The 17,326-nt window shown below is 39.8% G+C and overlaps 2 protein-coding genes across 3 annotated transcripts; one reads left to right on the top strand and one right to left on the bottom strand.

Moving 5' to 3' along the window:
• The first annotated feature begins 1,046 nt into the window (after positions 1-1,046).
• Positions 1,047-7,717, top strand: LOC107809978 (protein MALE DISCOVERER 2-like). Of its 2 annotated transcripts, XM_016634694.2 has the most exons (14): positions 1,047-1,507; positions 1,725-2,188; positions 2,297-2,429; positions 2,613-2,684; positions 3,136-3,279; positions 3,390-3,533; positions 4,672-4,767; positions 4,850-4,902; positions 4,991-5,455; positions 6,159-6,349; positions 6,489-6,621; positions 6,713-6,867; positions 7,002-7,187; positions 7,308-7,717. In XM_016634694.2, exons 2-14 carry the CDS (start codon positions 2,089-2,091, stop codon positions 7,566-7,568), a joined length of 2,133 nt encoding a protein of 710 aa, XP_016490180.2. In that variant the 5' UTR covers positions 1,047-1,507; positions 1,725-2,088; the 3' UTR covers positions 7,569-7,717. The 2 variants fall into 2 exon arrangements, with proteins under 2 accessions (XP_016490180.2, XP_016490188.2); XM_016634702.2 differs by lacking the exon at positions 1,725-2,188 and having other exon boundaries at positions 1,152-1,507.
• Positions 7,718-8,489: 772 nt separating this feature from the next.
• Positions 8,490-9,197, bottom strand: LOC107809970 (protein DOG1-like 4). Its single transcript, XM_016634681.2, has one exon. The coding sequence runs from the start codon at positions 9,195-9,197 to the stop codon at positions 8,490-8,492; it is 708 nt and encodes a 235-aa protein (XP_016490167.2).
• Between the last annotated feature and the right edge of the window lie 8,129 nt (positions 9,198-17,326).

Below are 17,326 nucleotides of genomic sequence, written 5' to 3'. Positions count from 1 at the left end.
TAACGTGCCTGTGGAAGAACGACCATCTTCAGGTGGTCATATCTATCTTTCAAATTATTCCACAGTATGACTGGATCTTTAATAGTGAGATATTCCATTTTCAGGCCCTCATCAAGGTGATGGCGTAGGAATATCATTGCTTTGGCACGGTCTTGGTTTGATGCCTGATTTTTATCTTTGATGGTGTCTGCCAGACCCATCGCATCAAGATTAATTTCAGCATCAAGCACCCAAGACATGTAGCTTTTGCCCGATATATCCAGGGCTACAAATTCAAGTTTAGAAAGATTTGACATTATTTAGGAAAAGAAAGTTCTTACCTCAGATACTTTCAAAATATTTGCTCGAGATGGTAGAGCTTCGTGCTGATAACGTGTTATGAAATAAAGACTATAAAGTAAAGACAAGTATAGAGAGAAACTGATATATTATTCGAATTCAAACTAATGTACATAATGAATTGAAATCTCTTCTATTTATAGAAGAAAGGAAGCTGCAGTGTAAGCTGCTACTACAAGCTGCTGTGTAAGCTGCTGCTGTACCAGATATGGATAATCTTCTACTGAGAGCAATAATTATTCATAACGGAGTACTGAATGGATAAGCTTATTATACCCGGTATGGATAAACTTCTACTGGGGGTAATGTTTATCCATAACTGGTACCGAAGTGATAAGCTTATTATATCCGGTATGGATAATCTTCTACCGGGGGTAATGTTTATCCATAATTGGGTACTGAAAAGATAAGCTTATTATACCCGGTATGGATAAACTTCTACTGGGGGTAATGTTTATCCATAACCGGGTACCGAAGTGATAAACTTCTTCAGGAAGCTTATTTCCAATATAATACTAAATAGATAAACATATTTACTGTGGAGTCCCATACGGATAAGCTTCTTCAGGAAGCTTATTTACAACGGAGTATTAAATGAACATCCATAATATAATATATTTATAACAAAAACCATATTCTAAATTGCTTAAAATATATAAAATATAAAACATAAGAGGAAAACCCCCCAAAATTGAAAAGAAAAATACAAGGCGAAATGAGAAAACCAAAAGAAAAAATTCCTACGGAGAGAGAAAAAATATTTTCCCCCCATTTTTCTATTTTTGTCCTTTTGTTCCTCCTCAACTTCTTTCAGAGAAATGGTCGAAGAGAGGTTCTTGTTTTGAGATCATCCTGCAAAGGCCAGTCAAAAGAAAGAAAATAATCAAAAGAGTTTTCCTTGGGTGATTTCAAAATTTCTTCTTCAATCTCTGTTATTTCTATATTTTTCAACCACAAAAAAAACAACAACAATTTTTTTCCTTTTGCTGTCTTTTGGAGTCTCAAAACAAATCTGCAAATTTGTCCCACCACCTGCATTTTCTTATTGCAGTTGTTTGAAAAATAGTGGAGTATTATTTCATGAAATGTGACAAATTGACAATTTTACTTCTGCAACAAAAGCAGCAAAAAGATTTCATTGACAGCCCTGTTTGTCCCCTACTTTCTGGTAAGTTTTATTCTTTTGCATCTTTACATTTCACCATCTTTTGGGTTTTTGGATTTTTGTTTTTCTGTTGATTGCTTGCAAATATAGTTATTCTCTGATGATCTTTTTCCGTCCCCCTCTAATGGTTTGGCTTGTGAAATACTCCTATTTTTTGCCACCCCCTTTTCAAGAAACAATTTTTACTGATTATTTGCTATTCTGCCTATGCATTTTCCAGATAAAGGTTGAATTTTGGAGATAAAGGTTGAATTTTGGAGATTCATCAGCCTGAGTTTGTGTCATTGTTTGGTGAAATTGGAGGTGTTGTTGTAGCCTAAACTTTAGTAACTTAGAAAAATGAGAGACCCCAATTTTGTCAATTGTATCAATATGGTTAATATTTTTTCTTTATTTTGTAATATAGTTTGTGTATAGTGTAGAAGTTTTATAGATAAGCAAATAGTGATGTACTTGCTCTTGTTTTTTTATAACTTATTTCGTGTGCCCGAGTGATTTCAATTGCTTGGAGAGTGTGGCACTTTGTATAGTGTTAGCAGATATCGTTACTGCCTTAACCACTGATACATATTGTTCTGCAAGCCATGGGGGGTAGATGGAATACATATGGAATCAAGTTATCGTATCTTGCTCTTTTGATTATCGTTTTAGACATTCGCGGTTGTTGTTCTCTTAATTCTGAAGGTAATTCTTATACTTGGACAGCTCTACTGGTGTTGTGTCTCTGTCTTGGCTAGTTTTAAGTGTTTGGTATGTTTCTTGTTTGCTGACTATTGTTGGTGTGAGAAACAGGATTGGCATTACTGAGATTCCAAGTGAAAGTGGATTCTGATCCATATGGCATTCTTGAAACCTGGAATCCAGATCATTGTGACCCATGCGTGTGGTCTGGTGTCCAGTGTAAGGATGGTAAAGTGCAAATGTTGTAAGTCTCTTGTCACGCATACCCAAAATTCCGTAATGTTATCTGTTCGTTAGTGTTTGTTGCTTTGCTGTCAACAAGTCTGTTGAAATGATAATGACAATCAAAGTGAAACCATTGAGTTGTGGGTTTTAGTGTTTGTGTGGTTTCATATATTGTTAAATTGTTTGTCTGTTCTCTGTTTAGGGACCTTCATGGATATTCATTGAAAGGAATACTCACACCAGAACTTGGAAATCTCACTCACTTAAAATCACTGTAAGCTTCAGCTATACTTATATGGATCTGGTTTTAGTTTAAGAACAATATCTAGTGTGCTATGTTCATGGAACTAATACTTCCCGATCTAGGTCAACACTATCTTATCCCTGTACAATTTGAAATTGCACCGAATTTACATATTAGTACAGTTTTCCATTTTTGTTTCCATTTGTTACTGAGGAGCTGTCTCATAATATAAAGAGTGTCATATACATTGAAATGGAGGTCTACCAAATAAAAACTTTACCTTATTTCTTTTGCCAAAGAAGACGTGCGAAAATTGGGTAGATTTTTTCCTTTTTCTTTTTTTTTTTTTTACAAAGAGTAATTGGGTAGATTTCTGGTAATCATAGCTTCACCATCCACTGTTCTGCATCTATGTACTATGTATAACTTGTTTTAGAATTTTAATAATTTTTCTTCTTCTCTGAATGCTTTTCGTCCACAGTGTGCTTTCTGAAAACCATCTCTTTGGTCCTATTCCTAAAGAATTTGGACGTCTCAGAATGCTGGAAGTGCTTGACTTGAGGGATAATAAGTTGAGTGGAAGAATTCCAGCAGTAATAGGAGATTTGCAATCACTTAGAAGACTGTAAGCTGATATTTTGTCGCGTCTTTGTGCTTTAATATGTTTGTATGGATGTATGCAAAAACATTACTAACAAAATGCTCTTGAATTGTGCTTGATGCTTTTTGCCGCAGGTTGATTTGTGACAATAACTTCAAAGGGAAGGTTCCTGTGGAAATTTGGAAGCTTCATCTGCTCTCCGAATTTCAGTTTGATGATTACCTCACCTCTGGTGTTGCTGCCGGTACTTGCTGCATAAACAGAAAACTTGGGCATTGGTAAGACTCCTTTAGTTGTTTGTCCTTTTATCTTCATCTTCCAGTTGTGCTGCATTTTGAAGTTGTATCTGTGTTCAATGATATTGCAAACGCATAAAATCTGTATTCAAGCCATTTGAGAAACATATGCCATTCTACTTTCATAATAACATCCTTTAGTCTTTCATAAGCGGTTCACTGCCTCCTGCAATAAGTTTACTAGTAAAATTCAGTCGACGATATCTTATCCTCTGGAGAAGCTTTGAAGATCTTTTGAATATTTTCTATGCAGATAGTGCCCTTAATAGTCTCTCATGCTTTCTCTAGAATTCAAGCTTTTGTCTGTTGTATAGCGTGGGGAACAACTTATCACTGTTGATGATGAATGACATCTGGAAAATTGAAAGTAGAGCTGGGACTTGATGGGAGAACATAATACTTTCATGACCTGTGTTTTTTGTGAATTTGGTTTCTGCTTTGTCATGTTTCCAATATCGTTGCTGTATGTTTGAGATCTTATAGCAATAGTTGTCTTGCACCATTCTGTGGCGAGGCGTGTGAGGATGAGGAGTGCAGTTGCATTTTCGCTAGTATGTGGAAATTCTTCCTTCCATTTCTCACATGCTGGTTTCTTCACTTCCCTTCTCTAAACCATCTTCGACGCCCCTACAATATTTAGAGGGGATTGGATTTTAGTGTCTCTGTAGCTGTGATTCATCTATCTGTGACATTTTCTCATTCATCAATATAACCATCTGTTTATATGTCTCATTGCACATTTCTTATTCTCTTGACTTTTCTGTATATTGTCAACTAAAATTGCTAGGTATGCAACTAGTCTTTGACTCTTTGCCATGAGCAGAAGAACACTTGATTTTATAGTATGCCTGTTTTGCAACATGAAGAATTCAGCTGACTATAACTATAAGCACAAATGTATTAGGTTGGTCCTGTTGACCCTGTTTGAATTCGGGATCTAGGCACTCTTGGATAAGTAACTTAAGTTTTAGATTTATACCTGGTGTCAGAGTACTAACTACTAAAACGTTTAGCTTGGTGTTAAAATTACCATCCATTTAATATGCTTTCATTTTACTTCTCAGTCAGATGCTTTTAGTTTCATGCTTCACTCTGAAAATTTGTTGCCTTTTTATGGCAGCATCAGGCGTGGATGTTTGAGACGATTTAAGACCATAGGCTCCTTTATCAGACCAATTAAAGGGACACTTACGTGTTATCTTAGTTTCTTCACACTGTAAGTAACTAAATAGGTTTCTTTCACCGTTATGCTTTCTAAAATTTTAGCGGTTCAGAAGCAATTATTTTGTTTCCTAAAGGTTCCCTGGCTTTTTGGGTGATCATGCAGACTTATGCTCTGACAACCTGCAAGGTGAGTGAAAATCATTTTGTGACACCTTTTATTGGAATTTCAAAGAATTGTACACAAAAAGAATATGTTATGTTCTTTTGTTTGGCAGGTTCCCTAAGGCCTCACTTCATCCACGCTGTACAGAACCAAGGAAACACTGTACGTCGTAAGTTAGTTGAACAATCCAGTAACCTTGCTGCTGTTCCTGCCAATGGAGGGAAACCATTGGGACCTGTTGTTCCTATGCCAAGCAGTAGAAGTAGTGGTTCCTTTCGTGCTGTACCAAATACTGTGGGAACTCCTCCTCTTCCAATTATACCATCCTCACCTCAACAGCATGAGCCTCAAACTCCTCAGGGACATTCTAATGGTGCCGTTAAACAGCCAACTGCTAGCCAAGCCCCACCTGGTAGAAAATCTGCAAGTACATGGAAGTATATAGGAATTGGCATTGGGGTTTTTCTGGTTGCTATTTTTGTGTGTCTGATCTTCATCTGCAAGAGCAAAGCTGTGCAAACAATAGGCCCTTGGAAGACTGGATTGAGTGGACAGCTGCAGAAAGCATTTATTACAGGTACTTTAGAATAATGTTGTGTCAAAACTGATGTGATGACACTGCTGGTATTCTGTCCAATATCCATATGATCTAGTTCAACTGTTGTGTCCATTTCTCTATGGTGAATATAATCCCAACCTTTGACGCTTATGAAAGCCCATTCTGAGGCTTCCTGGACAGGAGCCTAAAGCATTTTTAGTGTTTGGTAATGCCCCTTCCCACTCCAACCTCGGATTTGAAGTTAGCGTGTTAGAGCGGGAGTCAATCTAGTTGATTGGCTGCATTAAATGATAGTTTTATGAATGGACTGTTATTCGAAATAATGGGGACAAATTCAAAATATTGGGGACTAACATTTTTATTTTTTGGGGAAAAGAAAATGTATTCTTAGCCTCGATTCTTTCACTATCATTTGCAATGACAATAAGGGGAGAGTTAGGAACATATTCCCCTCTAATTTTTTCTGTAGGAAGGATTGGCAGAGTTGATAATCTACGAGTGAGTTAACTTTTTACAGCCCTGTTTGAGATAACATTTGTAGGTTGGAATTTCCACGTTTACTTCTTAGAAATTATGAATAGTCATTCTGCATCAATTTTACTTTCTTCAGCTCACTTCCCTACGTAAATGTATATTGTTCGATGACAACCATAAGAAGGTGAATGCGTAATTTAGTACTCATATATTGTTTCTCATGTGTCGTGCATGAAAACAATTGTAGGGGTCCCAAAACTAAACAGGTCCGAGCTTATAACTGCATGCGAGGATTTTAGCAACATCATTTGCAATCAAGATACATTTACTGTCTACAAGGGAACTCTATCCAGTGGAGTAGAGATTGCTGTTGTGTCAACTCCTATAAATTCTCTGAAAGATTGGTCCAAGCGTTCTGAATCGGCCTTCAGGAAGAAGGTTAGTTTATCATCTCTTTCACAAATAAAAAGCTGCTAAAGTAATTTCTTACTTGTGTCACTCTTTCTGTAGTGACATCCTAGTTGTCTCTTTACTTCTTTTCAATTACATTTACTTATATGATGTTTAACTTGGATAGATCGATTCACTGTCAAGGATAAACCACAAGAATTTCACTAATCTAATTGGATACTGTGAGGAGGATGAACCTTTCACACGGATGATGGTCTTTGAGTATGCTCCAAATGGAACTCTTTTTGAGCATCTGCATGGTAAACTAGTTAGCAGTGCAAATATTAGTTAAATCATTTACGATGGTAGTGTGATTTAAGTAATGAAAACTAACATATTTCGTGGTTTCAGTTGAAGAAGCTGACCCTCTTGACTGGCCTTCAAGAATGAGAGCTATAATGGGGACAGCATATTGTCTCGAGTACATGCACAATTTGAATCCTCCATTGTACCATTCTGATGTGAATTCACAGGCCATATTTTTTACTGACGATTATGCTGCTAAGGTGTGCTTCATTACGAATACATATTTCCATATATCCTATATATGTCAACAAGACACTTCATATACGACAATGAATTTAGAGACCTTTTACTTTGTGTAATAATTTGCATTAAAAGAATACTTTTTTTTCCTCAGATTACAGAGCTTGCTTTCTGGTCTGAAATACTAGTCAAGTCAAAGTCCGCCAGTGGTGATATAGAAAACTCTGAACTGCCACCACTTGCTGATCCCGACACAAATGTCTATAGTTTTGGGATCTTGTTGCTGGAAGTAATTTCTGGAAAGTCGCCTTACTCAGAACGAGAGTCTCTTTTGAACTCGGTAAATCTCAATTCTATTTCATATGATCTCCTTATTTTGTTAGATCTTGATAGCTACCTCGTGTTCCCTAGCCTGAATGAGAAGACTAGCGAAGCTTTGTTAATCCCTTCTTGTGTTTAGGCGGAGCAATACCTTAACGATAAACAGAATCTGAGCAGCTTGGTTGATCCAACATTGAAGTCCTTCAAAAATAATGAGCTTATGGTTATATGTGATGTAATCAGAGAATGTCTTCGAGAAGATCAACGGAAAAGACCAACTATAAAGGAAGTCGTTACAAAGCTAAGGGAAGCGATTGATATATCACCTGAGGCTGCAGTTCCAAGTCTATCTCCTCTCTGGTGGGCTGAACTCGAGATTCTATCCTCCGAGGCAGCTTAAACCAGACTAGTGTGTCTATATTTGTAAGTCGAGCATTGCGCTGCTATGTATAAATGCACTAAAATATACCTCACTAATGTCAACTGCAAGTCCTGTGTAACCATTTTTCTGTTTCTAATAGTATAAAGTTAGTTCATTCTTTCGGAAAACTGTCTTCTTCGCGATAACTTGCATTCTACTATTCCTTGTGGGATATTTGTATGATGCATTCTCTTTCGTGATCAAAAGTTGGTTTAAACAAAGTGGATTTGAACAGGGCGTTCAATGTTATCAAATGCCTCTACCTCTTTAACATTTCTTCAGCATAGGTTCATTGAAGTTGCGGTAAGTTTCCTATTTTTTCTTGATTTCCAGTTGTGTTTTTGTGTTTTGCTTTATTTTGTATAATAATGTTGGAGGGTTGCCTTCTTAGAGAGCTACATGCCATTGATTTCTGAAATCTGCATATTTTGCCATGTAAGAAGCAATATATGTTTTACATGTGTTGCATATATATCTTTGCTTTCCTTTGGATATCGCTTGGAATATTATGATCTGGTGTTATTTCTTTCAATATTCTCTATTTATCTTTTCCCTGATGTTAGGCTATGTTTGAAGAAGAAGATGAGTACGAATGTGTGAAAGAGAGAAAAAGAGAAAGGTGCTGTTGTATCAGGAAGAGAGGAACGGGGTTTCTTTATGATTTGACCTTTAGTCAATCTTTGATGCCATATTGAACAGAGTACAATAACCAAAGACGGACAAAATGCTTCAAGATTGTATATTACAGTAACAAAAGCTAAAAAGCCGTTGCAATAAAAAGAAAATGTCACGCACACAAACATCATCCCCTACTCTCATACTAGCTAAACCTAACCAAATTGTACAGGAAAACTATAGAAGTAATATATTAATATTCAAATTTTTCTTTAAACTTTCAAACTAACTGCGAAGATTTTCTTTTTTTCTGCCCCATTTCCTCATCTGTATTTGAAGCATCGTAATAGCAGCCAAGAGATCCACACACTGTTTAGGATTCAAGATATCCAACAAGCCCTTCAACGTCTTAAGCCTAGCGCAATCAGCCATTTTCATCACCCTCTCTAAACTTACCATTAACCCTTTCAACGCCACCTCTACTAGCCCATCCAACTGATTATTTGAGTCAGAGTCACTACTGCAACCACTTGTTCTCACTCTACTGCTATTTAACCTTGCCAATTCCACCATTTTTCTATCCCCCAACGCCACTTGTTGCCTTTCCATTTCTCTCTCTACTCTCTCCTCCTCTGCTCTAATTTTCACCTTCAAAGCATCAATACTCTTCACCTGTTCATCACTCAACTCGGAATTAGCACCAACTAGGCGAAAGGCCATTGATGGCTTCCAGCCAGTGACCCATAAGTATGCATTTTCCAAAGGGCTTAACCAAACTGGATTGAAAAATGACAAGATATCTTCGTGCGCTGCTGCCCATTTGACAGTGTAGTAATCTTTGTGATGTGTGGTCATTTTGTTCACCAAAGATTCGTGATCTTTGACGTATGAAGTTTCCTTTGGAACCATAAGTAGTAGCCTGAGGAACTCTTCAAGTTGACTCATCCAATTCTCGAAGTAGTTGGAGAAGTTCTTCTGAACTTGGGTTGTCATCTTTGTTATTTTTTTTGTAAAAATAGTAAACGAGAAAACTGAAACATTAGCGCTGAGAAATGGGTTGAAAAAGAACGAGAAGAATGCCAAATATATATAACAGCGAGAAGTGCCACGTACGCTGCAAAGAGTTGCATGCGTGGCTTAGCTTGTGGTGCTGTGCATGCCATATGAGTTTAAAGAACTTGGGAAGTGAGATATTAAGTAGTATTTTTGACGCTTTGCAGAAGCTTAGAGGTGGTGGTGCTCTTTGAAGGAGTTGAAGAGGCAAATTAGGGTGAGGAAAATGAGAAAGCAGAATTGGTATGCTTGAACAGTAAGTGTAGGCAACCCCATTGGAACGTGTCAAGAAGAGAGCTTATTTGTGTTGAACACGTGGCGCTTCGATATGTTGCTTTAGTAACATCTGCAAATGCAGATCTTCATCATCACTACAAAAAGGCAACCTCATGATATCAGATCAGGTGTCGTTCTGTTTAAAGATGCAGAGCTAGCAAAGCATATGCATCTAAGCAAAGCAAATTAAGTAGGTGTCTGCTTTGTCAAGCCCATCTGATATTCTGAGTAACCCTGCCTGAGCTTGTTTCTATATATTAGGAATATTGTTAGGTGTTTGCTATAATTTTCTTATCATATTTGATTTTTTTATTTGTTGAAGGAAGGACAATATAATTATCTTAATTGGGTTTTCCTTTTTGTAGAAGGAAATTATAATTCTCCTATACTTGGCTAGTCCTTTTTCTTGTAGTAAAAAGTTTGGAGTTCTATAAATTGAATATCTGTCTTTCTCATTCAGTAGTATCCACAATGTAGCCATAGAGGCTTGAGAGTAGTATTTAGGGGGAGAACTTTACGGGACAAGTGTTAGTGTGTCACTTGTGTTTGCTGAGGTTGTTCTCTCGATATTTTGTACTCTTTTTTATATAGTGGATTGCTCATCTCCGCTATGGATGTAGGTCAGTTGACCGAACCACGTTAAATGTTTGTGTTTCTTTTGGTAGATTTCTCTTTTGTTGTCGGATTTATTGTCGTTCAAGTCTGCTTTGCTAGCTTCCGCATGACACCTGATTAACAATACCTTGGCCTAACATTATGTCATGCGTGTTGTCATCTAATTTTTTTTTTTGGGTTTTTATGTCGCAGTACACATTTTACCTTCTCAACTTGCATGAACTTTTTTTTGCATACCCTTTTTGTTCAGGCGTCCTTAATTTACATACTTTAGGTATCTTTTTATCTTGACAAATGTAATCAGTGTTTGATTACATTTAAGTTGCCGGTGATTAACATTTTCCTGATGTGTGTAAAAATAAAAAACATAACAAATGGACCATTATACAAATAACTCGCCAATTACTAAACTAGGCAAAATAATCAACATTCAACCCATCACCACTGCAACACAACACCCGTTCTCCATTTTATAATATCGGTAAAGTAAAGTAAGCCTGCTCGAAATATTTGCAGCTCAATGCAAAACAAGAACAAGACTTTAATTTTCGCCATGATTTCAGTCCACAAGCATTATGATGGGCTTCGTGTTAATGCAACTATGGTCTGTTTGACCATAAAATATGTATCTTGGTTCAAATAATTAAATTTATGTAATTAGGGGTTAAACTTAGTTAATAATAATATTTTTTAGATAAATTTTTCAAGGGTGCAATAATTAATGGGTGGGCTCAATTAGATAGTAATGGCAGATGCAATAACTATTCTAAAAAGCATGAACAATAAAGTAGCATTCAATAGCAATGACTATCAATAAATGATATTTAAGTAAATAGCAGGAATGATTCACCCAATAAAGGATGAAATAGATGGATGTTTCTCGTGACAATGATGAATGACAGATAAATCTTTGAATATTCGAGTTATTCTCGGATCTGATGGAAAAGTATGGAATAGTATAAACTAGAATCTTAGTGAAAAGGTGTTGTTTGAATCTTAGCAGGAGAAAGAGAATCTTTTTGTCAAAGTGAGTTCTTACAAGTGAATATCACACATGCCCTCTCATTCTCTTTTTTTTATATATATGAGACATGCTCCTGAGAAACCCTAATAGTACAAGTGCAGAGAATATCCACTAGAATATTCTCTTTTAGTACCCTATCCTGACAAACTAGCCGTTACAACTCTCATCAATGATATTCAACCTCGACCCTTGTTGTCATCTCGACTATGGCTCTCGTCGACATCTCGACTACGGCTCTCGTCGACATCTCGACTACGGCTCTCGTCGACGTCTCGACTACGGCTCATGTCTCTACTCCAGCCAAGGACTTTGCTGCTTCTTGGCCCATCTCGACCAACAATGACTCGAGAGTTCCTTTTTTAGTATTATCTTGCAAAATATTATACGAGCGGATTTTGACCCATACAGTTAGTTCCTCCACTTATTGAGACAGTGCCCCCGTACGAGATCGATGAGCGGACAATGTCATGCATGTTGGCGGGGGTCGTGGTTGTGGAGATGGGACTATGTGACTTTTTTGTGGTCCGCATATTTTGAATCTATCAAATTGCCCGAAAAATTATTTGGAGTTATCTGGGCCACGAATAGAACGTCACGACCCCGTGCATCATAATGATGCCGTTTCTCGATGCGTTGCATCGATTCGGGTGGATCTCTTGATTGACTCTATTGGTTCGAGTTTCGTGCTAATTATGTTTCATACAATTTCGATTTGGGTGCCTTCCAAACTTATAAATAAGGGAAGCTTTTCCAATTTTTGGAACTTTTCAAATTCCTTCTTCTCCGCCATCACTAGCTTGCTTGATTCACTTTGCATATCACTCCTTTTCTTCTATTTCTAAGGCTTATCATGTCATTTGTTCTTCTTTTTATTTCGAAAACCCCATTCTCTTATTGAAAATGATGTCTAACATATCTTCTGAGTCTGGTGAGGGGTGTTAATGTCACCCCCTTGGCAGTGGCGTATCCTTCCTCTGAGGAGGGTGTTCCTGCCACCGCTGACGATGGAGCCATCCTGTTGGTAGAAGAGATAATTCCACGCAACCCCGATTCCCGATCTGATTTTACCAAGTCCTCTAACGCTGATCCTGAAGCTTTTCGGTTGGTGATGGCGGTGAAAGAATTGGAAGAGCTTAGGTCTAAATTCAATATTCCCAATCATGTCAAGTTGATTATGGCGGGGTGGGACGCTGTGACGACTCACCGTCCTGGGTACTGCGTCTTCAATGCCTACACGTTCCAAGTTGGCTACACTCTTCCTCTTCATCCGTTGGCGGAGGAGTTTTGCCATTATTACTGGCCTTGGCCTGTTCAGCTCCCGCCGTATGTTTACAAACTTATTCAGATGCTCACCAAATTTGCCGAGCTGGTCGGGGTCGAACTGACGCTTCGACATTTGATACATCTCTTTGCCTTTAGTTTTTATAGGGTAACAATGGTAAATCTTTGCCATCGAGGGGGTAGATATTTGGTGGTAAAGATGGACGACAAGCCACCTGCCAATTCTGGTTCAATTTCTTCTTCGTCAAGACCGAAGACGTGGTGGCCAATGTCGACAGTTTTACCGGAACCTGGAACGATACTCATAAGTATTCAATTTCCTTGTAGATACTTGATTGATGATTTTTTTTGGTGCCCGACCGGGGATTTTGACTTTAAGTTCCTTACTTGTGTAGCCAAGATTACGCCTCCTCCTTCGGTCGCCGACATTTCCGATTGGGTTGGTCGACTTATTCCTTATATTGTAGGGATTCGCGAGTACTCGGGTTTTTTGAAAAGGTTTGGACCTACTCCCCTCTCGACAGGTAAGTTCCTCTTGTTTTCTTTTCTGAGGAGATCTATGGATGTCGGCGACGGTGTCCTCCGGGCCGTTGACTCTGTGGCAGGTGATTTTACGCTGTGCAAGACGGCGACCATTGTCATTAAAGACGATATCGGGCTAGTGTCTAAGATTGCAAGGTCAGTGGAGGTTGACGTGGGTATGTCCCTCCCTTCTGTGATACTGGAGGACAAAGGGCTGGCTACTAGAGCTTTTGACACTTTGCAGCAAGAGGAACCGTCGACTTCGCGGTCAACTGATGATACCTATTTACCGGCCGATGGGAGAGGCAAAGGCGTTGCCAAAGAAGGCTATGAGATGGGTTCATACGTTGATGCTAGCGATCTATAGATGATGGATGAATGGTTTACCCAGCTCAAGGTAAGGTTGGAGGGGTCTAAGAGGACCATTATGATCCCTATGGATCATGATCTTTTAAAGAATACAGAGAACGTAATTCCTACCCTCGACCGTCTTTGCTTCAAAATAGAGGGTGAGACCCTCAAAGAACTGGACGATGTTACCTTGTCGATGAGCATGGCCAGTTTTGCTCTTAGGGTGAGTATTTAGTGTTTTGTCCTTCTATCTTTTTCTGTATTTAGTGTTTCACCTTTGTTAGCAGGGGCATTTTCATTTTTGCCTTGCTTTTTTTCTTTTGTGATTGCAGACTGTGATTTTGGAGATTGAAAGTTCCCGAAGGGAGGAGAACCGTAAGAAAATATTTGAGAGGTTGAAAAATAAATATTTCGAGTACCGCGGCAAGTACCGGGAATTTCGCAGGCGGTTTGGTGAGTGCGGCAATTTGTAGGCCCTTCATGATGAATTGAAGGAGAAGGATGACGAGCTGGTGAGAGTCGTCTAGAAGTGTAGCATCCTTGAGGGGACGTTGAAGAGTAGGGACGAGGAGCTTGAGGTCAGCAGAGCCGTAGAGGCCCAGTGCATCAACCTTCAGGCACAAGTGGTCGAGCTGCACATGCAATTAGAGGAATACTGGCTCCAGATGGAGGTCCTTAATGGCGAAGTTACCGAGAAAGTGGAAGAGTTGGAGAAGGAGGAGGCGGCGCGGTCAGAGGCTCTGAATAAAGCGGAGTTCCTTCAGGTGGTGATTCGAACTCTCCGTTTTGAGCAGGAGAATGACTTAGCGACGGCCAGGCTCAAGGAAGAACGGCTTGATGCAAGGATATGGGAGTTGGAAAGAGAGGCCTCTGTTTTCCATGATCGAGTGATTTCCTTGGAGGCCGAGAAGGCTCAATTACTGGAACGACCATCCTCTTCCCGTACTTCGGACTTTCTTAACATTCCTCGGGATTTATATGAGGAGTGAATTCATGCCGAGGCCTAGTTGGATATCTTTTGAGATTTGCATGTGGCGGGTCCATTTCTGATGAAGCCCTTGAAGGTGTTCGTGTGAAGGCCTGCGAAACCCAACTTACTTGTGGGTATGATCCTGCTATGCCTGAGGCTGGCGAAGGTGATGATGAAGGTGTGGATTGACTTGAGGAGGCTGCCTGGTACGATACCGCATACTCAGAGGTGAAGGCGACAGTGGCGAGGGGGACCAAGATGGCGAGGGCACCGGTGGCCAAGGCGGTGAAGGAGCAAAAGATCACGATGATGGTGATCAGTATTTTTTCTTTTTCTCTTTTTTGTAAACTTTTGTGTATTTTTGGCGGCGTCTTCAAGAGCCTTTGTAAAAAATATTTTAAGTATAAAATGCCAAATTTGTTCTCTATATCTGCTTTTTTTCTTGTGGTTTGTTTTTTGTACTTGTATGTTTTTGCTTCTATTGTTTATGCGTTGGAACACGGCCGAGATCGTCGACTTGTTTGGTTATGACCTTTCGTTAGATTGCGGCCGAGGGCCAATAGGTATTTATATGAGGTCGATCATAACTTTTCATTTAAGTTTCGACCACGGGCCGGTTGTTAGTTCGAGCGAGGTCGAACACGACCTGAATTTAGTTTATAGCCGAGGGCCGATAGGTGTTAGTTCGAACAAGGTCGAACATATCTTATATTTAATCATTGCCGAACAAGGTCGAGCAAAATATGTGTTTAATCATGGTCGAGGGCCGATAGGTGTTAGTTCGAACAAGGTCGAACATAACCTCTATTTAGTTATGGCCGAGGGCCGGCAGGTGTTAGTTCGAACAAGGTTGAACATAACCTGAATTTGAGAGAAGTGTGCTAGTAAGTGTAAAGTTTATTGCCTTGGCATTGTTGCATTTCTTACATGGAGAAATTTACAGGTTTTTGGGTGTTGGCTGGCATTCCAATCCCAGGCCCGGTCTATATAGTCCCTTCATTGGTCGATCTGGAGAATAGTGAGAAGTCAAGAAATGGAATGGTAACCAGGGCCTTACCTTCGCGTACTTCAACTTGGAGTATTCCCTTCGTCGTCTCGTTAAAAACCTTCTTGAGAAAACCCAACTAGGGCAAAAATCGAGTGAGGGAAAAAATAGTATGACTTAGGGGATACTTTTTCTTTGAGAAGTTGAAGTATTTGAGTGGTTAATATTCCAGTTATTTGGTAGTAGCTCCTTCCATTGTTTCTAGTTGAAATAATCCTTTATTTGCTTTTGTTTTGATTTTGTACGGACCGTCCTAATTTGTTCCCATCTCTCCTTCCCTGGGATCTTTGCTCGCTTGAGTTTTAGCTTTAGTATGTAGTCTCCGACTTTGAGTGGCCTAGCCTTTGCTTTCTTGTTATAATAGCATTCTGCTTGATGTTTCTGGGCGATCATTCTTATACATGCCATTTCTCTTCGTTAGTCGACTTCATCGAGTTCTTGCCTTCTACCCTCGTTGTTGCTTGTGCCGCTCTCATAGGAGTACCTTAGACTGGGCTATCCAACCTCGACTGGTATTATCGCCTCGGTCCCGTAGACCAAAGAATATGGCATTTCTCCTGTGCTCGTTTTCGGAGTTGTTCGGTAGGCCCACAATACTTCTGGTAGCACTTCTGGCCACAGTCCCTTGGCGTTTTCAAGCTTCTTATTCATGATGTTTAGTATCAATTTGTTAGAGAACTCCGCTTGCCCGTTGTCCGGGGGGGGGGGGGGTACGTTATTTAGAGTATTCTTTTGATATGCCATTTCTTGAAAAATTTGACGGTTTTCTTTCCCGTGAACTGGGGTTCGTTGTCGCAGTTGATTTCTTTGGGAAGGACAAACTGACATATGATATTTCTCCATATAAAGGTGATTATTTCCTGTTCCTGTACTTAGGCGAAGGCTCATGCTTCCACCCACTTAGAGAAATAGTCAGTTAAAACCAAAAGGAATCATATGTTACCTCGCCTTACCAGGAGGGGGTCTATGATGTCCATTCTCCATTTGACGAACGGCCAAGGTGAGGTGACCGAGTGGAGGTGTTCGCCCGCTTAGTGAATCATTGGGGGCATACTTCTGGCACTGCTGGCATCTTTTCACAAAATCTGCGGCCTCTTTTTTTATGGTGGGCCAATAATATCCCGCACGAGACATCAAACCAGTGCTCGGTTACCGGCATGAGCCCCGTAATGGCCTTTGTGGATTTCTTCAAGGACGCCCCAAGTTTGGTTTGGGCCCATGCACTTTGCTAAAAGGGCCACCGTAAGTTCTCTTGTACATGTCGTTGTGGAAGATACTATATCTGGCTGCTTGCATTCTCAGTTTCACGGCCTCTTTTTTATCGCCTGAGAGTGTTCCGTCCTGCAAGTATACGATAATGCGATTGCGCCAGTCCCAAGTTAAGTTAATGGTTCTTACCTCGACTTGATCTAGCGATGAGTTGAGGAGATAGACCACGCTTTATCTCCTGTTGTGATGTTTTTGGTGGCTACGGATAGTTTTGTAAGGCTATCTGCCTCGGCATTCTATGCTCATGGAATTTGGTCGAGCTGGCATTCGTCGAGCTCGGGTAGTTGCTTGCAGATTTCGGTCTGGTACTTTTGCAATCTTTTTTCCTTGATATGGAAAGTCCCTGTGACTTGGTTGACTACAAGCTGGGAATCACAAAGCAGTTTTAATCGTTTTGCCCCATACTTGAGCGCAAGTCTCAAACCTGCATTGACGGCCTCATACTCGGCCTTATTGTTAATCATATCCAGGCACCTTATGGACTAGTTCGCTTCACCTGTTAGGACTTCGAGTACGAGTCCCAGTCCGTACCCCAACGCGTTGGATGCGCCATCGGTGTATAAGACCCAAAAATATTGCGTTTGGGGGGGAAGTTAGGACGGCTTCCCTTTCGACTTCAAACATTATTTTTGCACTGAAGTCGGCGATGAAGTCAACGAGTACTTGCGACTTTATCGCCGTTCACGGCTAGTACGTGATATCGTGCTCGCTTAGCT

Source organism: Nicotiana tabacum, chromosome 3 (assembly GCF_000715075.1).
Source record: "Nicotiana tabacum cultivar K326 chromosome 3, ASM71507v2, whole genome shotgun sequence".
NCBI lineage: Eukaryota > Viridiplantae > Streptophyta > Magnoliopsida > Solanales > Solanaceae > Nicotiana > Nicotiana tabacum.
This window is presented reverse-complemented; position numbering and strand designations above follow the sequence as displayed.